Below are 23,684 nucleotides of genomic sequence, written 5' to 3'. Positions count from 1 at the left end.
TCTCCTGGATTTATATCTGGATTTAACAGAGAGATTTTTTCAGTTAGTTTTTACCTGAGGACCTGGAGGTGCTTTGCAAAAAGAAGTCAGTAGCATTATTCTTGCTTTTCACCACGTTGTAAAAGTGAGACAGTGGAAAAGAAGTAGCTTGCCCACCCACATCTATTTCATTTGATTCCAAGTCATTGTGTTTAAAACATTGTACCTCATGCCCAGAGAGTTTCTAAAGGAATCTAGTGTTAAATTAAGTTTGTAAGACACACATAGGTGGGGAGCAATTTTACTGATGGATTGAATTGGCTTTTTCATTCAAATGTATAAAAATTGTAAATAAGGTGTGTACTTTGTTGATACAACTTCCCTTGGGTTCTACAGAATGACAGATGACTGCTAAAGCATTCAAATTCCATTTTAGTGAAATTTCTCCTGGATTTAACAACATGTTCAGAACTTAATGTGCTTTGATTTCCTCCTAGAGTCTCCTATAGTCCTTATAATTAGAAATTCACATCTAGTCATGCTTCTTGAAGAGATAGACCCATTATGAAAGCATAATTATTGGGATGGCAAATTGTAAATTAACATTACTGTATGTTATTAAACTTCTGCTTTTTCTGTCATAAAGATGACCAGTTCTCAGTCCTTTTTGGTTTAGTGAGAGATAACTTTTCCTGCTCTAATATGTATATTACAAAACTTGGCTAATACCACTTCCCTTCATTCCATAAGCCATAAGAGGACAATTCATTATGTACAGCAGGCCTTTTTAGAACTGACAGCTGCGCTGTAATTATCTTCACATGAATATTTGTAATCGGACTTGAAACTTGGATAATTGAACTAATGTGTTTTGATCCATGAGGTTTTACATTGAGCTCTCTGAATGTAATTATGCTTCATAAACGCTAGTTTTTTGTTTTTTTTTTTTTTTGTAACCAGTTCTTCCTGGTAATATTGAGTTTCTTTGGTGAGCGACTGCACAGGAATAAGCACAAAAGAAAGTTGCTTGTCAGGACCAAAAAAAAGGAAATGTCTTCTAGAGCAGCTTTTGAGCAGATAGCAAGTGAAGTTCCTTTTGCGTTCCAAATAAGAATGATTCAAAAATGTATGTGATCAAACAGAGCTGATGTTGCAATAAAAACATCCTGCTGTATGTAGAAATCATACTACAAACAAAGTACAAATGAGACATTTGTATTTATGTTTTTCCAAGGGAAAAGTAATGAACCGATATTGATGTTTCTCTTCATGCATTTTTAATGCTAAAATTGTTCTTTGTATCTTACAGTAAATACCCAATTTTTCCTCTTATATTTCCTTTGTGACTTGTTCTTTCCCTTTTTAGATTCTTTTACTCCTATACTCTGATGAATAAAAGGGTTTGAGGTTATATCTGCATCCAGAGCTCAGCACCAAGTCATTGACTTGGGGAAGGATATTGGCTTTTTTGGGGCAACCATGTATTAGCCTGACCCTTATTTTGAAATCTGTTGGTTTTCACTGTGTTTGTGCTGACTCAGGATATAGAAAGAACAATAAAACCAATGGACAGAGCAGCAGTGCCTGTTTGTGTCTGTGGCCATCACTTCAGTCATTAGAAATGATGACTTCACGTCAGATAGAAATATTAAGGAAAAAGATAACTTTCTCCCTTGGTTTTAAGGGGAGTCAAAGAATTCTGTGTCAGGCAAGCTACAAAGACTCAAACTGAATCTTTCTGTTTTATTGAACTCTTTGGTTTTGGGGGTGTTCTCTGGGGGTTTGTTTGTTTGGTATTTTGGTGGTTTTTTTCTGAGGAAAGGCTGGTAGTTTAGGGGTTTTTGGGCATTGTTTGTTGTTTGGCTTTTTTTGGGTACAAATATCTTGTTCTGTTAAATTAATTCTAATGGAAAAATCTATTAGTGTCTTCTATAAAAAACTCTAATTTGCTCACTGGTCTTGTGATGATAATCTATGCTAATATGGGAAAAATAAGGTCATCCCTGTACTACTAATATTCCTTAAAACCAGAAAATAATACTTGGAATAGGGACTTCCTCAGTCTCACGTATGTTCTGTAAGGAATGAGCAATGCTTCCGTGCTCTCATTCTTTTTCAGACCCATTGGTTCCTCTGAATGGTACAAATTTTTCTGAACATTATAAATTACTGTTAATCTCCTACTGGAGATCCATAAAGTATTCTGCAGATGGATGTGTGAGAGCAGCATACATGTGTGGACTTAACAAATGGAAATATTTCAGGCAATATATTAAATTTTCTCTTGTTAATATATTTTGTTGCATTGGCTGCTTGATAAAAAAGGATGGAAAAACCAACTGTTGTGTTCAATAAGCAAAAAACAAATCTGGGTGTGGCATTTGCTGGCTGTTTGGGTACTACTCAATGAGCATTTGTTTTCCTCTCTGTGGAAAAATGTCCTAGTTTCAGTTTTTGTTCTTGATTAACCTAGAGATCCCAGCAGAAATTCTGCATACCAGAAGCCCCTCAGAAGTTAGAATCATGCAGAATACTGCCCTCTAAATATATTCCATTTGCTATGAAGGAGAGAAATATTTTTGTTCATTCTTGTTTCTCCTTACCCATTTAATATAGTAGTCTAAAAATACACTTTTTATGGGGCAAGGGCCAAGCAGTCTAAAGCAAAACAGTTGCAAAATACCATGATTTGTAAAACTCATCATTCATTGTGCATAAAAGTTTGATTCTTTGGTAGGTGGGCTCTGAGTCATGCTGGTTTATGTATCAGACAAGAGGAACATTTAGCTAGGTTTTATTCTTGATCTTTGATGCTAACTTTCTTGAGGATGGTGAAATGCACAGGCTGGGGTGTAAAAGGTACAGCTGTCTCAATGGATTTAGGCAGTTTTTTAATGAATTTAAATACAGATAATGTTCAGTGGGACAGCTTTCAAGGGAAACAAGTCTGCTGGCAGGCTACTGGAAGATGAAAATACTTTTGGGGTAAATATAGATGTAGCTATAAAATACAGAATGTATAACATATACCTTAATGGTCGATTGCTACCAATTTGACAAGAAACCATTACCATATTAGCTGCCAAAACAGGGCTGAGAGAAGGGAATTTTAGTGGCAGTTCAGATTTCATTGCCAAAGGCCATTCTCAGTAGATCAGTGGCTCAGAAATTCATGTGTCATAATTGTGAAACAATAATTGTGAAGCAACAGGAGGCTCAGGCTGCCTTGTGGCTGGTACCTGCTCAGCCAGGACTGTGGTATACATGAGACAGAATGACCCTAGCAGCCTTGTTTGACCAAATCAGAACTGCCAATTTGCTGAAATTCCCAACCCCAAATTAGGACCACAAGTAAATGAATCCTGTAATGAAAAGGTTGTTGTCAGTATTTAGGAGATCAGCATAAGCACTGAGTGGTTGCTCATGGCTGTCCCTAACCTCGATCTTGGAACACATCCAGTGTGAGCACCAGAATGCAGAAACTTCAGGGCTGCATCTCAAACACATAACAAAATGCAGAGGCAGCAGTGTGTCAGTCCACAAGGGTGCTGAGTCCTCTGTGCAGTCATTTCACAGCCTGGACATTAATTTGGGTTAATTTGGGCCTGTTTGGCTGAGACATGCAACTTGTCCTGATGTGACATGCATGTGCACATATTTGTGATTTGCCAAGTATGTGTCACACAAATGCCACATTTTGCCTTCCCTGAAAGCCTTTGGGAGTAGTTTTTAAACTGCTGAGTCAAGCAGCTTGTTGAGAAAGACCCTCACAGAACACAAGGGGCAGATTGTCAGCCAGTTAGCAAGTTAGACCTCAACCCTGAAAAAAATCATGTAAAAGGGCAGTGGGGGATTTTCTGTCTTTGGATTTTGAAGCTAAAATAGACTGGATGTACAAACATCTGGCTTTACAACTGTCTGGCATAGCTGAAAAAAGGAAGAAGGGCAGATTATTGTGAGTGAAAGCATTGATAATAACCTCTTGACAGCAGCCTTGTGTGGAAAGATGACATGTTGGTTAACCAACACTTGTCCAGGAATGTATGGGAAAAGCCCCACTCACCCATGTGCTGAGTGTTTGGAGCCCAGTTAAGAGTAAATACTGTGCTTAAGTGTTTTGCTGAAGGAGAAGGTTTATCAAAGTCTGGGATTTATAGCACAATGCTCCTGGAACATGACTTATGGAGGGTGTATAAAATAACAGATATGGCTTGTTTGTCTATGTGCTTGCCTGGGTTTTTCCTCTTAGTTGAAATAAAAATTCAGGCCTTCAAGCTGGCTGTTGGATGTGGCTCTGTCTGGCCACATTTAGAGATCTGGCTAGGTTTCAAATTAGGGTGGAAATGTGAGAATGGAGACATGTTAAAGAGCTGTGAGGTGTCCACCAGATTGACACAGAGCATTCTGTCCCACACTCAAGCTTTAGACAGGGGTTGTCAAGAGCATGGAAAGCAGCTACTGACATGTAGTAACAGCCTATATAATGACTCTTGCAGCAATGAGACAGAAAATATCAGTGGAAAAATAAACGAGACACTGCAGATTCTGCTCTCTTTTTATGAATATATTATCTTGAACCTACAGGTCTGGAGAAATTCTCCTGAGTGCAGAAAAGTTAGAGAAGTTACATGTTAAGACAAAGTATGGACCCTCTAGGATTTAGTTATTCATTCTTCCTATTGAGCTGGAAAATCACCCATCATAATATCATTGGTCCTGGCCATAAGGTCAATATTTCCCTAAATTCGGTGTGAGTAGAAAATAGTATTTCTATGTCATCAAACTGGTTCCATAATGAGGACTGTGTGGTGTATTGACTTCTAAAGTGGTGGAGGGGCTCCATTAGGGCATACTAAACTTTGAGCTGCCCATGTTACACGTGTGACTCCTGAGCAAAGACAGAGTTGTAGAGGTTTTGAATTTTTATAGACCTGACTCTTAATCCTCAGAACCAGTTATACTTAAAAAACGATGATTCAGGTATTTCCTTTGTTCTTGCAGGCATCTGGAAAGAGCTTAGGTAGTAGGATAGATCAAGGAAAAGGAAGACCAGCGTGAGGAAGTTCTCAGATATGCAATGGGCTCTTCATAGCCTGCAATGATCAGAATGATTTATCAGAATGCTTTGGCCTTAGTTCGGTGCCCAAGACCAGTTTGGGTAAAATCCCTTTGTGGAAAAGCAGTGAGCCAAGAGATCCCTTTTTCATCCTGGCAATTTAAGGTAGTGCCCTGTTTGAGCCTGGCTGGAGTAAATCAATCTGGGAGACCTCTGAGCATCACCAGCTACTAAACAGTGTTTCTCCTGTTAGAAACCATTGCCTTGTTAAAATTGGCTGGTGTTCTTTCCAATATAGCCAGACATGTAAGCCTCTGATCACATCCCATTGCCTTCAAAGAGATCTATGAAGAAGGTTCTGTAATAGGCCTGAGTGGATAATATTTGCAGTTCGAAATGTGTGTTTAAAACCGGTTGAATTTTGCAAAATAAGCTAAACCCCTAAAGACAGATGGTAGGGTGACTTTCAGACAGACGTAATTTCTTTCCAAACCTGAAGTTTACAGTTCTGCCACTTTTCTTACTGATTTTCCTCTAGATAACCAACCATTTAACTATGCCAAGTGAAAAAAAAACCCACCAAAACAAAACCAAACAAATAGGAAGACTGTGATGCCCAAGATTTTCTTCAATCAATGTATTAGCCACATGAACTCAATTTTTAGTGGAGTATGAATGATTGTCCCTGGGTTCTGTGTAAATCAAAGAAAAAAGAAGGCAGAACACCATTTTGCAGATTCAGAGCTTGGGAAAACTGCAGATCTTGTGCTGTTGTTATTGTTTTTATCTGCTTTGCCCCAATTCATAAACCCATTTGATGAAGATTGTAACACTCCTGATTGTAATTGTGCAAGTTGAAGTCTTCTAAATTCAGGGACTTCTGAGGATAACTCAGCATTTAATAGTGCCAAATCCAAAACAATTGTAAGCATTGGAGCTGTGGGTTTCATGCCATTTTCACAGTGCTGTGTTCTTCTGTGTTTCAATCCTTCTCCAGGACATTACCAGCTTGCTTCATACCATCTATGAGGTAGTTGATGCATCAGTAAACCATTCTCCTAGTTCCAGCAAAACTCTGAGAGTGAAACTTACTGTGGCACCAGACAGCAGCCAGAAGAAAAAGAGTATCTTGTTAAATCATACTGGTAAGGATGTGCAATCAGCCATTGGAAAAATACAAAAACCTCCAGAGTCCCTTGAAAATCCATGTCTATGCTTTGTTAATACAAATACATATATACTTAAAGGCAAATAATTATGTGGGTCTTTTAAACCCCATGAGCCTGCTTTGTGATCTTGAGTGTAAAATTACCTGCCCTCCTCTCAGTGTCTCATTAGCAAATGAGGGTTCCCCCTTCTGATGGATGGCTTCTTTTGGAAGCAGCAGTAACCCAAATGTAGCGTAATTGTCTTTGTGCACTGCAAGGCACATCTTGACTTGCACCACTCTATCTCTGCTGATATTGCAGCCCTTGGTTTGTGTGGGAGGAGCTGTAGGGGTATAAAATGTTTCTTGCCAGGGCATAGCTACCAGTGCTGCTGGGTAAAAATAAACAATTAAGCATAACTTAAATAATCTGTGCATAAAAATTGTACATTTTCTGTGCTGGCAGAGTCTGCCATTATAAAAGTGTTTGTACCATGATGGCTCATCTAACTTATCTTCACTGTAATAATAATTGTATCAGCATAATTACTTCAGTAGGTAGAGTAGTACTAAATTGAAATACTTAAAAGTATTTAAAATAATACTTCAATAGAAAATGTAGGCATCAGATCTAAAAGGAGAGCCTGGTTACCTCAATTTTAATAAAATAATCACTCCCTCAGGAGCAGGCACAGGCAAATTCTCACTGCTGGGGAGCTCTGTGGTGCATTAGCACAGCACTGAGCCTTCAGGGCGAGTGTGGCTCCACCTGGGCTGCCCATGGAGTGCCCTGGCTGAGATCCTGCAGTCCAGGCCACCTCTGAAGAGAATCTGTCCTTTGGGCAAAGCAGGACTGGGGAGGTTACAGGGAATGCTGCACCACATCTGATCCACTGACACAAGCAGAGCTGTTTGAATGTGGAATGTTGGTTGTGCTGATCAGCAAGGACAGCAGTGTGACAATAATGTGCTTTCTGCTGGCAGATTTGCAGAGTGCCAGGCACAGAGCTGAGAACAAAGCTAATGAAGAAGCAAGAAGCTCTGAGAAGAAGCAGAGGGCTTCCCTCAGGTAAGGGGAATGAACCCTGGCTCCTGACAGGCGCTTTGAGGAAACCTCGACCATTCCTTCCTTGCTTCCTTGTTTTACTTTTTAAAATTATTTTTAAATAGAAGAATTACAGGAGTTTTCATTGTGGACTTAAGAGTACATTCCATAGCTGGATACTTATATTAAAACAAACAAATAAGAAAAAAAAAATCCTGGAATTTTCTTTTTCTATGAGCCCTTTGGAGGATCTGAATTGTCTTTTTAGATGCCATCTGCAAATAAGTGAGGTTAATAGCAGAGCTTTTTGGCTAAAAGTGTCCTAAAACCTTTTCCACTCCTTAGAGGGCATCTCCTGCCTTTCTCTGTCCTCCTTCCAGCACATCTTTTTCACTCATCAACTCAAATAGTGCCAAGCTTTGCATGGGCTAACTTGGTTACCAGCTCATAACCCAAGCAGAATGCTAACAGGTCATCCTGGTGTGTATTTGATATATTTTAGGATTTTACGTTTCATAACAGAAACTGCTTATAAGGCAGAGGGAGGTGTGTGCTGAAATGTTACAGCAATGACATTGACTCATTAGCTATGTTTGTTTCTTCAGCTGCAAATTTTAAAAAGAAAAAAAAAAACAACTAACTTTTGGCTTTCCTTAGATTTAGGGATATTTGTCTGGATCCATAGCAAATTTATCAGGAGAAGGAGCATTCAGTCTTATTGAAACTGACAAGAGAACAGTACCTCCCTTTCTTGGATGGAGAAAAAATGCTAGTGAGTTATCCCAGTCAGCAAATCCCAGTACAATCAAATTTCAGATTAAAAGAAGAATAAAATTGCTATTAATCTTGTGTCAGCAACTCTGCACAGAATCTTCTATGAACTGAAGAATACTCTGTGGTTTTACTTGCTGGCCTAGATGTGGTGTGCAGATTCCCTCTGCCCATTAGCCAAGTTTTGCCCTGTGTGAATTCAATAGATTGGTTTTGTTTGATAATCTCGTGCAAAAATCCCTTTTCAGCTTGAAGTCCTCTTCTTATCTACCTTGAAGTCCTGGCTCTGCAAATGTAGTGTTTTTATGAACAGCAGGCATTTCCAATTAAATCCACAGTCGTGGAAGCATCAAAAGTTGGGCCAAAATGTTTGTCCTTCTCCTTCCTTTGGTGAGAGGCTTCCTCACAGAAAAATCTGTGTCTTGAGCTGAGCAGATCAGCATCAGACAATGGTCAGCAGCTGCCAGTTTGTGTTGGATCCCACTAGATGTAGACAGGATGAAGAGTGTGCTGTTCACACTGTGTGTGTTTCAGGGATGTTTGTGCACTCTGACCAGGCACACAACCCTCAGGAAAGCTGCTGAGGCTCAGGTCAGAATCTCACAATATTAATGCAGTTGCTTCCCCTTTGAAAGCAGCAATGGGAACTTGTGAGAAGCGCACACATTTGACATGTTCAGTTACTTAGGGAATTCTAGGCAAGATGTGATTAATATTCAAGATAAAATGGATAGAAATGTTTTTGTCCTGAAGGTTGGGAGATAGATGGGTTGGATTTTTCATTTGCTGAAGGCTCCAGGCAGGAGTTTTCACCTGCAGGGCTAATGAGTATCCAGATAAGTAGCTAGATTCATGGCTAGATAGCCTGGCTCTCCCTGGCTGACTTAAACTCTGTGTTCTCAGTGAGTGAGGTTCTCAGGGGATGTCCCTGTGTTTTCTGCCCTGTGCTCCATTCCCCTTTCCTGCTCTGTTGTTGTGTGCCATCAGGATCACACATCAGCGTGGGAATTTTAGAAAGGACTTCCATACACCCCACAAACACTCCAGCAGATGCCCTTTTTTATTAAAACCAGAGCCTTACCAAGCCCAAGCCCAGTAACAGCATTGTATTTTACATAGTCCTTGATGCATGGTTGGTGCCTGCCCAAGGGCTCCCATGTGTTTGCAGGGCAGCACTGAGGGCCTGGGTGCCAGACACTGCAGTTCTCACAAGTACTTGGAGTTCCTTTGACACTGAGCACATCTCTCACCAGTGGATAATTGCTTTGCTGTGTGTATTTGCATGAATATTGCTGAACGTCATCTTGCATGCAAGAAAGTTATTAGAGTGTAGGGCTGTGGCACTACTGGCATAATTTTTTTTTCCTCTGTCTTGATGAGAGATTTAATTTATTACAGTAACAAAATAACAGGTTCCCTGTTAGCTTCATTTCCAAGAGCAATGCTGTATGCAGTGTTGCTTAATTGTGTTGGATCAAACTCAGTGATATTTTTTCTGGGTTAACTGTGAATTGTCTTTAGCACATGGGTTCAAGTCCCAGTGGTTTCTGTAGGTGATTCATGCTTGGCAACTGCAGTTAGGCAAGTTCTATCCCCAGAGATCTTTTATGTTGACATGCTAAAGTGTAACAACATATAAAGTTGTGTCTGATACAGGAAAGGTGCTGAGTTGGTTAGGTATCCAAAATGTAGAGACTATCTGGACATTCCTTTTTTTTAAAATTTTTTTTGAGAGTAGCCCATGTCACTTTTCAAAGCTGACTAGAATCTTTAAACCTTACCTGCTTTCCAGGCAGACTCTCCTCCATTCAGGAGACTCTACCTCTATCAAAGTAGAGCAGAAATGATCTTCCAGTTAGGTCAGGTCTTGTGACTTTGATAAAAGACACTGCAGGCGTGACAGAGACACGAGGGGCCTCAGTTCTGTAATGTCCCTGAACAGTACAAGCTAGACCAGGAAAGCCATTTGTGCCAAAGCTCAGGGGATCAGCAGCCTCTGGAAACTTAGAAATGTGTTAATAGACTAAAAGCAGAGTACTGGGCTCCATACAGGACAGAGCCCATATTTAGCAGCTGGTGTAGGATACAAGGCCAAATTCTGGTGTTGGGCTGACATCAGTGCACTTGCACAGAGAAATAGCAAAGCCAATCTCGTGGTCTTGGAGACTGAATTGTCTGAATGACAAGCAGCAACTTAATCAAGGGTTTTCTGCTTATACAGTTTGTTATATTGAAAATATTGTTCATATTTGCAGACTTCCCATTTAAATTGCTGAATAAAATTGTTTGGCATTATGGACTAATATACTGTAAACTTCTGCCTGATTTTTTTCTGTCTCATAAATGAATGGTATTTCAGATATTCATTCTCAGGAAATAGTTCTGCTATAAATAAAATTGCAAAGCTGAGCAGGAAAAGGAGTTGAGATTCTAAAGCCAGCGTCTGATCTGACCTTATTAATTATATTTTGGAAAGCAGCAGTTACCTCTGAGTGTCCTACCAACACCTTCTCTTCCCACGCTCTCTCTGGTTGCTGCACCTGAGCTGTTGCCTGTCTCTCTGAAGCAGGAGCACATGGACATTGATCTGGATTACCCCAGCACTTCCTCACAGTGGTGGGAATGGTCATGAATCAAAAAGCAGATTTTCTTTGGTGTGTCCTAATTGGAGAATCGGTTGAATGATTTGGCCCTAAGACGGAAAGTAATAAATGCTAGGAGTGGTTTTATTTGCCTTTGCACATGTGATGCAATTGGAAAGCCTCCTTTGCTTTGCAACACCAGGATTGATTTATGTGAGGGGAAGGAGCAGTCATCTGGGCCCATCGTCATAGCAGGTCTGGTCATCCACATTTCAAGCGTTTGTTGTTTCTTTGTGAGCACCTCCTGTCACTTCAAAGGGTCCATGAGTTGTTGGTTTGCAGATGGTGATAAGAACTTTAAAGAAGTTCTGCTGAATGGTAATTTTGCTTCCTGCTGACAGATACCACCAGAGTGAGAACAATCCAGAGCAAAGTGGGTGCTATCGTCATTGTGTTGATGAGAACATTGAAAGGAGAAACCACTATTTGGATCTTGCAGGAATAGAAAACTACACATCAAAGTTTGGGCCAGGTAATTTATGTTGTAACCTCATAATCTTTTGTTCCTTCAGTTGCATGTTCCATGCCAGGGACAGTGAATTGTGAAGCTCTGTGATTTGTCTGTAGTGACTCAGGAATAGGACTGTGAATACTGCAAGATAATTACTGGTGAAGGTGGTATCACTACAGAGTGGGTAATGTGCTGCAAGGCTGCTTTGATGTACTTGTTTGTGTAGCTAAACTTGGAGCTGAGCCTAGGAGAACAATCTTTACATCTAAATTATTAAGTTTAGTCTATGGGTGAGGTAAGGATTGACTTTTGGATGTTGGAGCTTGTTCCCAAGATGAGACCAGCACATATTTTATACTCACTACTGACCCAAAAATAGGAAAATGTGTGTTTTTACCTGGAATTTTGGCTCTAGTCCCCACATCAAAGAGACTTGGATTTCCTTCATTTCCCTGCCCTCTGCCAGGGCTTTACTATTCCCCTGACAGTTAATTTGATGACCAAGAGTTGGTAACATAAAGATTTTTATACACATACACACACACAGAGTGTGTGTTCAGTCTTCTCTAGATAGGTATTCATATTTGTGTATTATTTACTGGCCAGAATTATTAAGTGTAATTAAACTAGACAGCTATAATTGCATTCACTTCCTTAGGAAAAATTTGTTCTGCCGATAATGCTATCCCTGCCAACTGCATGCTACTAATTAGAACTTTGAAATACTAGATGACTAACTCAGCTTGTTATTTCCTAGGATCTCCTCCAGCAGCTCAAAAACATGACCCACCAGGCAGAATTGTGAATCAAACTAGATCCCGTTCTCATGAGCCTGAGACCTTCCATGCTCACCATAGGAAATCCCAAGTGGTGGATCCAAACCACATCAATCTGGCTGAAAGTTCCTATGCCAAGATTGCAGAAATCCAGCAGAGGCTCCGGAACCAGGACTCCAACAAGCACTTTGTGAGGTCTCCCAAAGCCCAGGGCAAAAACGTCGCCCCTGTGCATCCTGGAAGGGCAGTTAGGAATAAACCTTTCCAAGGGGTGCCCTTGCCCATGGCTTCCCCAAGTGCACGGGTGGGCCAGAACCTCCCGTACCTTCCCTTGCAGTCCCAACAGATCCACAAGAAGCATAAGCAGAGGGCAAAGGAGAATCACCAAATGTGCAAAACCTTCCAGTCTCCGGGGACAGTTGTGGAAAAGGAGCACGTGAGAGACCTGCCCACAGTCATTTTATATGAAGGCCAAGTGGGACAGATGATACAAAGACATGAGCACCACCACCACCACGAGCACCACCACCACTACCACCACTTCTACCAGACATAGAAGAGATCCCACCAACACCCTCCAGGAATCATCCCAAATGAAGGAAATGCGTTCTTGTGATACCAGAACTAAGGCATTACTATTATTAATGTTATCATTACTCCATTAATATTCAGCTAGCATATATTTTAGAGGTTATATTGAACTCTTGAAACTCACCCTATTTATATGTTGTGGAACCGCATAGCTTACTCAAACACCTTGTGGATATTTTTTTTTTTGTTTTAAGTGGCTTGTAAAACAGCAAACAGCCATAGCTTTTTGAGCTGTGATTTAACACAGGTCGTCAACGCACTTCTGTACAAGTACTACTTCCAGTGTACTCAGAAAGATACTTCAAACACTCCTGCAGACATCCAGCTTTCCACTCTGCTGTACGCCGGCTGATCGCACACAAGCCTTTCATCAGGGGAGCAATGTTCGAAGGGTTGGACTCCAGAGATGCTCAGATAATGGAAAATACAAACAGCTGCTACCTCTAGTATTATTCAGATTTTATTTTCTTTTTATTGATTGTAATGTGCTACAGGGGGGAATTTTAATATGCTGTGTTCGTGTAGCCTGTTTGTGTTCGCATCCTTTCAAATCATCTTAATTGCAAGGAAATATTAGCTAAACTTGTCAACAGGGCTACATTTGTATGACTTACACTTTATTTTCTTGGAGATTCTTCATTGACACAAGTACAGTCTGTTGTATACTGGGTAATATTTAAATATACTTCTTTTATTTTTGGTTTTTCTTTTGCTTATTCTCCACTCTGTTTGGGATACTATTTGGAAAGAGAAGGATGTGAAATGGGGTTTTCCAAACCAGCACTAGACTTTAGTGCTTGGGCCATAAGTATCATTCATGGGGCTTTGAGAAGGAGAGGGGTCGATTGGGGGGGTTTGTTTTGTTTAAATCCACAGTTCTTTGTTTTGAGAAAGAATTGAGGAAAATATACTTTCTCACTTTAAATGTTGGCAAATATATATAAAATATAAATATAAATATATATATATAAATATGCACACTCTCAGGTACATTTTGTTGTGTTTTAGAAATCTGTGGTTTGAATATTAACATTATATTTGTTTTTTTCCACAACAGTGACTTTTTAGAAACATATGCCATGGCATTTTCTTGGTGCCTCCAGTTTGAATTTCCCAAGCACCTATCAATTTGGGCTTCTCCCATTTTAGAGACATGTATAAAAGTATCATTCACAATCTTCCTGGATTCTGCTACTTTTTCCATATCAAAGGGCTTCCATTCCATGAAGGAGAATCAGACCACACTCTCAACACCTTAATGGTTGCTGAGAAATTTGAAGGTCAAAAGAAAATTGGAAAAGTGAAAAAAAAAAAGTGGGGGGTTCAGTGCATTGACGTTTTGCTTTCTGTGGAGCCCAGATTTAAAATAGATTCAGTTGGGTTTTGTACAGATCACCATTTTGAAGGTAGAAAGTGACTGGAAAACACCTACATTTCTTTTGGAACATTAGAGAACTCCTACATAAAGACATAATTGTTCTATAAATGTATTTGCTTTTGGTTTTAATTATTTTTAATGTTGTGGTATTTTGTCAATAGTATATATTGTAAAATGTAACTATCCGACATTGTTATAAGCCCTTTATGGTTGGGGTATTTTTTGTTTTCTGACCAGAGTTTTGATCAGTCCAAAATGGGGTCTTACCTTACTGCTGACCAGGTTTAGGGGGATGCTGTCCTTTCTGAGAACACAGAGACAGCACCTTGTAAAGAACAGGGAAGGCTTTGCCTTCTCATGGAATTGGAATGGAATCACTGCTTCATGGTAATTAGGTCCGTCTCTTGTCTCCCTGGATCAGCAGATGTTTAGACTTATTGTCCCCTTGAAAAAATCTGGTTTATTTTATTTTACTTTTTTTAGCTGTCAACAGCGTGTTCTGTAAAATCTAGCAAAATGTTTTTAAAATGTGTTTGATCTGTGTGACAACTATACTGTTCTGTTTATTTTAAAATTCCTAAAGTCCAAAAATATTTATATGCAGAATTTTCTGTGTTGAGAATATGAAAAGGCCACAAATTTGGTTAGTTACCACTGAGTTGTTCTAGTCTAAGCCTTTTTTGCTGCTTGTGTATCATTCTTTTTCAATGTATATATAATTATGGACTGCAAAAAGAAAAAAAAAAAGGCATTTATATGTCTAGTAGAAGGAATAAGCTTATTTATATTATAGTGTTAAAAAAGTCTGATGTATTCAAGTGACTTACATTATACCGCATGCAAACACACAGTGTACATTCCATCTCAGAAGGGATGCCATGCTATTTGCTTTGAAGAAGTAATTAAAGCTGTTCTCTTTTCAGTAGAGCATATGCCACAAAGGCTGAGAGGTGGAAATTGTTCTTAGTCAATTTTTTTAAGTGCAGATTGTTACTGAAAACCAGAAAGCATTGTGGAAAACTCGAGTGCTTTCAGAATTGTGGGGTTTTCTACAAAAGGGCGGCAAAGGGGTAAAACTGCTTCTTCACCCAAAGATATTTTGGTGGAAAAGAAAACAGCACCACTACCAAAATCCATCTGAGTGAGAGATGTGCAGTGCTGGCTGTGCCAGGTGGACTCTGATGTGGAACACAACTGACCATTTGTTACTGCCTGGCGTTGCTTTGGTTTGGGTTATTATATTTGAACATTCAGAAGACAAATTCTGCCTTGCTCGCAGTCTGTGAAACACAAATGCATCTTAATAACATGGCATCCCCTTATGAAAACCTTACACCAGCCATGTATGAATATACAGTATCTAAATACTGTGTTGCAGTTGTGTTATGTGCATTATAAGTGTGAATAACATGTAGCACAGTTTCTTTTCACAAAACCTTAAATTTCTGTACCTTTTAAATATGTTTGCTTTTCAGTATTTTGTATAGTAAATATAGATGGTTTTGACTAAATGCTTTATTTATTTAACAGCAAAAACTGTGCCAAGAGAACCCCCTGTTAATTAAAGTTTTACTAGTTCAGAAAGTATATTTCTTTCTTCTTGTTGTGGATTTCAGGGGCCTGTTGCAATTGCTGTCAGTGCTTGCAGATCCCACTGATGAAAGAGCTTGCATTAACATTTTTGGGAACAGGATCAGGAAATTATGTATGGGCTGGGTATGCTTTGGTCTAATATTTAAAATATCAAGTTTCAAAGTTAAATTTCTTGTCCCCTGCTGTTGGACCTGCGTTGTGTAACTGGTATTTCATCTTGCTATTAATTCTGAAAACTTTTCCTTAAAAAAAAATAAAAATATTGGTTTAGGTTGTTCAAAACCATAGCTGAATCAAAATTTGACAGAGTTTAGTTTCTGGTTGATCAAAACATTTACTTCCAAAGAAAAACATACCAGAGTTGAGTATATTGTTAATATTGAAAAGGAAAATGGAGTGGCATTAAGTAATTTCAGATGAAAACTCCAGACTTTTCACTTCCTTCTTCTGTTTTTACATAAGGCAGTTCAGCAAAATGAAGTCAATCTTGAAGTTTGCACTATTTGCTGAAAAAATTAAATTGAAAACTTTTGCTCATCTCTACCAGCTGCAATTCTGGGTAGGGCAGTGTTTTGAAAAGAAGGGTTGCTAATATCTTCCCACAATACAAATTAACCTAAGCTAAGGCTGTGAAGTAAAATCTCTGTCCCAGTGAAGTCTCTGGCAAGGCTGCCAGGTTCCCACTGGCTGCAGGGTGCCTATAATTTCATTCCAGGAAGGTGGGTTTGAAATCTACATAATGTGCAGCCAGTAACTCCAGTATTTATTTTTTTCTGCATCTTACTGCTGATGGGTTTGCTAATAGTAAATGGAAGTTTTGCTGTAAGAGATCAAGCTGGTAAATTAATTAAGATAAGCAGCAAATACTCTTTACACTGATGTCATTGGAAGCCCTCAAGGCACTTCCAAAACTCTTTGAAACAGCCTCATATCATTTAGTCATTGTTAGAAATGGAGACCCAGTTCTGCCCTTGGATGATGAGGTACAGAATCTCCTGGCATACTGGCAGAGCAGCCCCAAATATATCACCAAATACATGACCTCTATTATGGTTTTTCTACTCTAGTCATTGTGAGGATAGAACAGCAATGTTTAGCTGGAGAAGTACTTTAAAGGTGTGTGTTTTGTGTGTGTATATGTGTATATATATATATATGTGTGTGTGTGTGTGTGTGTGTGTGTGTGTCCTCTGGCAGAAGTTAGTGAGTGGAACAAGATGGACTCTGACAGAGGTGATTTTTTCTAAAGGGATGAGCACTGTGTGTGCTCAGCAGCCCACAAGTTGCCACATAAACACCAAGCTCTGATGAATGCATACTGTTCTCCATATGTCATCGTGTACCTCAATTACTGAATGACAGATTTCATTTGTATTCCAATTAACAGGAAAGTTGGGCCCCTTTGGGCCTAGATTATACTTGAGAAAAATTCATCATGCTAGAAAATTTGCAAAAACATTCACCATAATTTTTGCCTGGAGTACAGGCAAGAATGTTCATGTTTGGAAACATGTCAGCTAATCAAGTCTCACCTTTAATTACCTTGATGCAATTCATCAAGATCTGAAAATACATTTTCAAACATGACTTATTCATGGCTTTGCTGGGAACCAAGTCTTATTCAGCATCCTATTAATTGTCAGACTTCTTTGGTTTTGGTTTTGTTTTTTTTTTTTATATATACCAGCAGAAACATGTTTGAAAATCCATAAACTAAAAATTGAACTTAATGTGTTTTCTAAATAGCTTCTGGAAAAAGATATCTTTCCTAATGCACTTACCAGCAAAACCAGCCTCTATTTATGACATAATAATGTATTTTGTTTGCATATTTGAACAGATGTTGAATTGATTTGATTTGGAAGGGTCTGCTTTGGGGTTTTTTGTTGTTCTGTGCACATTTAAAATGTGCTTTAAATGGTCTAAAAGGAACAGATAGAGAAAAACAAATTATATTGAAATTATTCAATATGCATTGAAATGCATCCTATTTGAAGCTTGGATTGTAGTTATTAAATAATGATGTTTTCAATGATGCTTTAATTTGCTTTTATATTTCTATGTATTTCTAGATAACTCAATCCTAAATGAGCTGAAATGATAGGAGTCACAGGGAGGAAGTCTTCTAATTTCTTTGGTTTAACCTACCAGGATTTAAGGGCTATTCAGCAGATTACTGTGAGGGTTAGAGCTGTGGAGAAAGACTGGCAAGGGAAGGATGGAAGGATTTGAGAAGTGTAGGGATAGCACAGAACTGTCCAACAGAGGGGCTGGGGGAGACACACCAGAGGCAGGAAAATCCTGTATGGGGAAATTCTTATTCATACTACTTTTATGAATCTCCTCTGGTACAGTTTTTGCTCATAAAACAGCAGCAGTAGTTTGTAGAATGCTTTTCACTGGGAAAACTTGAAAGACTTTCTTTAAGAGGTGAATCTCCAGCGTGCAGGGGCAGGCACAAGGCAGGAAAGGTGCAGATAATCACTGGGGCTGTGGCAGAATAAGGAAGGATCCCCGGGTCCCTGTCCAAGCTGAGGGAAGTGGTTTTGGAAGCAGAGGTGTTTCTGCAGATGTTTTGAATATTCCTTAGAACACATTTTGAACAGTGACATCAGTTCTTTTTGATTACAAACACACAGAAATTGGTGAAATGTTACCCAAAGTTTCCGTATCTGTCCTGATTTTTCTAAGCACTGAGCATTCACTATGCCTATGAAATCTACTGACACAGGGTGATCTTTATAGCACAAGGAATGACAGGCTTTGTTGGTTGTCTCATCAGGCTGGTGTTCTGGGGTCTGAGAGTCGAAAGTTCCAGAAGATTTTCAAGGATGTTGAAGACAATGTTAAGGGGCTTCATAAATTTGGCAGTGGGCAAACATTAAGAATGGCAGGCATAGTGGTAATGGTGAGCATTGTTCTTTCTGGTTTCTAGGACATGTCTGTGAGGTGGGGTGTGTGTCTTCCTTTGAGTGCCTAGTCCATAGAGACAAAGCTGCCTCTAATGGCTACCAGCTAAGGGATGTATGTACTCCTTTGGTGTTGTGTTTTGTGGGTGAAGATGTGGGGTTCAGATCCTTCTGGTGCTGAGTGCATTTTCTTGCATTTAATCCTTCCCATTCTGTTCTATTCACGAAGTATAGCATGCTGAGGCTTTGTGAATTTTCTAATAAAGCACCTAAAAAACTGGGCCAAATTTGTTTTCAGCTTCATAAATGGAAGCAGAAGAGCCCCATGCATGTCTTGGAATTTGGACCTTACAAATGCAGTTTGCTATGATTCATCATTTTTTCTTGTACTAATTTCAGATATTTGATAAGCTCTTTTTATGGTTTACAAGTTTAAAAAGACAAATAAAACTTTGTAGATTAAAACATTGGTTTGGAGGTTGTATTTTGTCTGCTCTCTGATGATCTGTGAATAGCCTTTTTTCTTTGGGCTTCAGCTTAAACCTACAGAGTGGCTTTGGAGTGGGTGTTTATAGTTCTTTGCTTGCTTGTTCACAGGGTAAGGCTGTTGATAGATGAATAAAGTGCCACTTGAGGTTGTTAACAACCATGACTGGTAATGCTAGTTCGCCTAAGATAAACAGTGAAATGCTACAGCAATTAGCATTAAGGTCTCACTTGGCCAGTGCTGATTTTCAAAGCCAGAGATAGGAGCTGTACAGATACCCAGGGTTGGGAGCTCTGGAGCTGCTCTCATCCCATGGCTGTAGGTCTGGAGCTGCTCTCATCCCATGGCTGTAGGTCTGGAGCTGCTCTCATCCTATGGCTGGAGGTCTGGAGCTGCTCTCATCCCATGGCTGTAGGTCTGGAGCTGCTCTCATCCCATGGCTGTAGGTCTGGAGCTGCTCTCATCCCATGGCTGTAGGTCTGGAGCTGCTCTCATCCTATGGCTGGAGGTCTGGAGCTGCTCTCATCCCATGGCTGTAGGTCTGGAGCTGCTCTCATCCCATGGCTGGAGCTCTGGAGCTGCTCTCATCCCATGGCTGTAGGTCTGGAGCTGCTCTCATCCCATGGCTGGAGCTCTGGAGCTGCTCTCATCCCATGGCTGGAGCTCTGGAGCTGCTCTCATCCCATGGCTGGAGCTCTGGAGCTGCTCTCATCCCATGGCTGGAGCTCTGGAGCTGCTCTCATCCCATGGCTGGAGCTCTGGAGCTGCTCTCATCCCTGCTCCCAGTGCTGGGGCTCCTGGTGGTGTGTGCACTCAGCATCTCTGCGTACTCAATGTGCCAGTAGGAAGCAGGAGTACAAAAGCTGTAATGTTTCAGTCCAAAGCAATTAACCCTCTCACCCTGCGAGGAGTGGAGGGGAGGAAAAGCCCAATTACAGAGACTCTGAGTTTCCAGTAAGTGCAGAAATGTGAAGGGAAGCAATAAGGCAGCACTGTGGGCCTCACATTCCTCTGGTCTCTTTACAGCCTTTTCAGGGAATATTTTTTACTTTTGATGTCTGTAATCATAACTTGCTGTTTGAGTGTGCCATCTGCTAAGGCCACAACCCTCAGTGGCTCTGAGCATGTGACCTCCATAGGTTTCACTGGAAATTTTGTGCAGCTTCACTGGATCAACAGAAGTCCTTCAATTTATACTCTCATATAATCAGGGCCCTGGGACACTCAGAGCTTGCACTGGTCAGGGACAGGTTTTTATTAGAACTTTCCTGGTCTAATAAATGGATGCTAAAATAAATTAATTTAAAGATTACAATCTTGATGTCTTACAAGCCTGAAACATGGAGTCATTTGAGCTGGTAACTGAATTAGAGCAAATCGTGTTTTCAGGAGCAGGGCAAGACTTTAATTCCTTTCTCTGCTAAAAACATCATCATTGCAGCCCCTTTTGCTATAACTGAATCAGGAATTCGGCATTCACAGGATATTATGTGTCTGCTGATCTTTCTAACAATAGTTAATGAAGTTTGTTTTACTTGGAGCCTGTGCTCCTTTGGATATTGCTGCTGTAGCCTGCAAAGGAAATCCCCTGCACAGCAGCTCTCACCAGGAGCGTCCTGCCTGCCCTCCTGCTCACCTCCCCAAGGGTGTGGGGATGGAGCCACTCCAGAGGAATGGTCCAGAATTGCTTCTTCCTGGCACATGAGAGGTATGTTCACTATGTCTGTGACACCCTCAGGGAAAGCTGAGGAGCCAAAGCCATTGAGGCAGTGGCTGCCCCTTGTCCTCAGAAGGGTGTCAGTGCCTGGTGTCTGATCACCCCCTCCGCCCCAGGACTGGGTTCTCTGGAGGCTCTGGCACGTGTGACAAGCAGGTGCAGCAAGCCCTTACATTCCACAGTACTCTTCCATCCCTTTAGTCACTTTAGAAAGATGTCACCATGAAAAGAACTCGAACAAGACAATTTTTTTTTGCTGTTGACTTTCTGTTGTGCCCTTTCATGGGTTTAAAATCCACTTATCTGAAAGTGTGCAGTTACATTTTGTCCTTTTTCATCATTTAAATGCATCTTCTTGATCTGAAGAAATAAAAGCAATTTAAAAATTAGAGATTTTGTTTTCATATGTGCTGCCAAGTCTGATACTGCAAAGTAACTGCTGAATTGGCACAAGCAGTTTGAGAGAGCCAGCAGATTTAGGAAGGGAGAAGATAAACCTTATTATGTTTCTTTGCCAAAGGAGAAAAGAAACGATATTGACTTAAATGTGGGAAATTTAAAAGGGGCCATATGTTCTCACTTTGTGCTTTGTTTCTAATAGATAGACAGAAATCTTTGAAGTGTGGATTGGCACAGTAGGGTGCATGCTTCTGTAGAGAAAAGATGCTAAATGGGGAGGATGTGAGGGGGCACATGAAACTCTATTAGCCATGCAATAGCAAAGAGAGAAAGGCAAATCCAATGATAATGTACATCTGTTTCAGGGAATTTATAAGCTTTGAACATTTTTTATGTGCAGATAAGTGGATCCTTTTCTTACCATAACTTAGAACTTCAAAGCAGATTGTGTGGATAATGCAAATTGCTGAAATATGAGATTTTCCTACAAAGAGGTTTCCAAAAAAGAAAAAAAAAAAGAATTAAGGCTAATTGATGCCACAGTCTTTTATGTACAGTGTAAAAACTCTACAAAAATTGATTTTTATGAACTAAGAAATTGATGAAAAAATATTGAAGTCTGCTCTTTGCATTCAGGGACTGTAGTTTGAAACTGAGTTTCTGTGAATTAAACATTTGTCTCTGACACTACTGCAGCAATATTGTAACATAAATTAAGATATGTAGCCAAGCTGTAATTGTATCAAAGTCTGGCATGTCACAGGAATGTAAAACTCATGAGTGTGGCATGATGTGCAGCACCTGACATTAACATCACTGTCAAGGTAGCAAAGCAGGGATTTCTGAGAATATGAGAAAAAAAAATGATTACAAGAGACAAAAACTAATGGGGGGAGGCAGGAGGTGGAGGATACTGATATGGATAAAGCCCGGGAGGAGATGAATGTGGAACTTCTGAACTGCTCAGAGAAATTAGCTGCTCCCTGAGCTGGGAGGTTACAGCCAGGCCTGGGGATGCCAGCTGCATTCCAGCTGGGAGACAGCAATGTCCCAGTGAAAGGCCAAGGCTGTGGCACCCTGTGCAAGAAATGACATCAGCCAAGGGATTTTGAAGACCTTCATTTATTAGATGCAGAGCACAGGGGCATTCCCTCCCTCCCTGGGCAGACTCGGGCCATAGAGCAGCTTTGTCCTGTGCTGTGAATGGGGGGGCTGAGGCTTAGCTTGATGCTGAACACAGAGGCAACCAGGAGTGGGAGCCCATGCCTCATTCCTGAGTCTTTCCCCAATTTTGGCTTCATTGGCCAGCTGGGAATCTTCAGAAGATATTTTTTCCTGCATTTTAGTATGAATGGATCACCACAATCTCAGCACGATCTCCTGGAGTATTTTTTAAAATTCCTAAATCCTTGCACAATCTTGATCACTGTGTGCCATGGCAGGCTGTTGGTAAAGTGCCATATCCTGAAATAATCTATATCCCTTCATACTTTGTGTCCAGGGCTCATTCTTCTTGCACCTCAGCAGAGGTGGGAAGCAGAACCAGCTCTCCTCACCTCATGCGGACAATGACTCAAAAATGCTTCCCCCTCACCCCAGCAGGTAAGACTGCCCTGAAAAGGGTTGGGTTTTGGGGGTTTTTTTGGCTCTGAAGGGTGGCCCTGTGATGTGATCAGCACCCTGAGACTGTGGGATTCCTCCCCATCCCTGGCCATCTGGGAAAACTCCCATGAGCTAATGAAACCATTTACCTAAAATGTTTTGTTTTAGGCAACCAGCAAGGGCTGGCAGAGGATTAATCTCGAGGCAATCCCTCCTTTCCTGCTCTGGACCCCAAGAGCAGGGCAAGGGCAGCGGCAGCGATGCTGAGCACAGCAGCTGTATGCCATCAGACTAAAGATAGCAGCATGAAGCATGTGGGCTAATTAAGTTCCCAAGTGGCAGCGTACAGAGTGTACAGCCCAAACAGAACAGGGCCTTCTGCTTGTTTTGCTCAGCTCATTTCCTCACTTTGATGACAATAACCGCTTGGTTTGTGCCTGGCTGCCGCGGGAGCGCTCCCAGCCCGGCTCGGGGCTGCCAGCCCTGCACCAGCTCTGCCTGCCCTGCCCTGTGCCCTGCCCTGCCCAAAAGGGACCCTCAGCAGCACCAAGGCTCTGGGGAAAAGCCTGGAAAATGCTCAGAACTTTTGAATTAAGTTCCTCGCTTTATAATTTTTTTTTCCAGTCAAGTATAATATTAGACACTTTCACCCTAAATAGGATGAAGTGGGCATGCTCTGACCAGCTTAGCACAACAGGATGGACTTTAATTTTTTATTTTCCCTCCTCTGATGTCTTTCAGTCATTTCTTTTTTCCTTCAGGGGGCCCAGCAGACTCTTGGTTAGGTCTGTCAGCTTGGCTTCCTAACTGGTTTGTTGCCCTGGTAACTTTTGATGTAGGCTGCACATGAGCCAGAATTCACCACACCCCCCACACCCTCTGCCCCCCTTTTCTTCCTCAGAGCTCTGGGTGGAAAACTACCTTAAGGATAAACATGAGGAGAAAAATTAATCTGAAAATCATCTTCCATGTGTAAAATGAGTTTGTGATGTTTCAAATTCTCTTGTGCTCCAGCAGGAGGCAGAAGGGACACTTTGGGGCAGTGATCCCACCAGCGGCTCCAGCAAATTGCAAGGAAGGCTTGGCTCAAGTGTGGTTTTAGAGCAGGTTGGAAGTTCTAAAGCTTGAGGGGCTGTACCAG

General features: G+C 40.7%; 1 protein-coding gene across 1 annotated transcript in view; it reads left to right on the top strand.

Moving 5' to 3' along the window:
* Nucleotides 1-18,182, top strand: part of NKD1 (NKD inhibitor of WNT signaling pathway 1) — a 110,325-nt gene extending 92,143 nt beyond the window's left edge. The window contains exons 7-10 of the mRNA XM_054269319.1: nt 6,033-6,180; nt 7,167-7,251; nt 10,982-11,112; nt 11,849-18,182. Of these exons, the coding sequence (XP_054125294.1) occupies nt 6,033-6,180; nt 7,167-7,251; nt 10,982-11,112; nt 11,849-12,423 (939 nt within the window). The 3' untranslated portion in view covers nt 12,424-18,182. The remainder of the gene's footprint in view (nt 1-6,032; nt 6,181-7,166; nt 7,252-10,981; nt 11,113-11,848) is intronic.
* The last annotated feature ends 5,502 nt before the right edge of the window (nt 18,183-23,684 follow it).

The sequence above is a fragment of the Melozone crissalis genome, unplaced genomic scaffold (genome assembly GCF_028551555.1).
Source record: "Melozone crissalis strain CALT ecotype California unplaced genomic scaffold, PUWL_Pcris_2 ptg000007l_1, whole genome shotgun sequence".
Lineage (NCBI taxonomy): Eukaryota > Metazoa > Chordata > Aves > Passeriformes > Passerellidae > Melozone > Melozone crissalis.
Note: the sequence above shows the minus strand (reverse complement) of the source record. Positions and strands in the feature narration are given on the sequence as shown.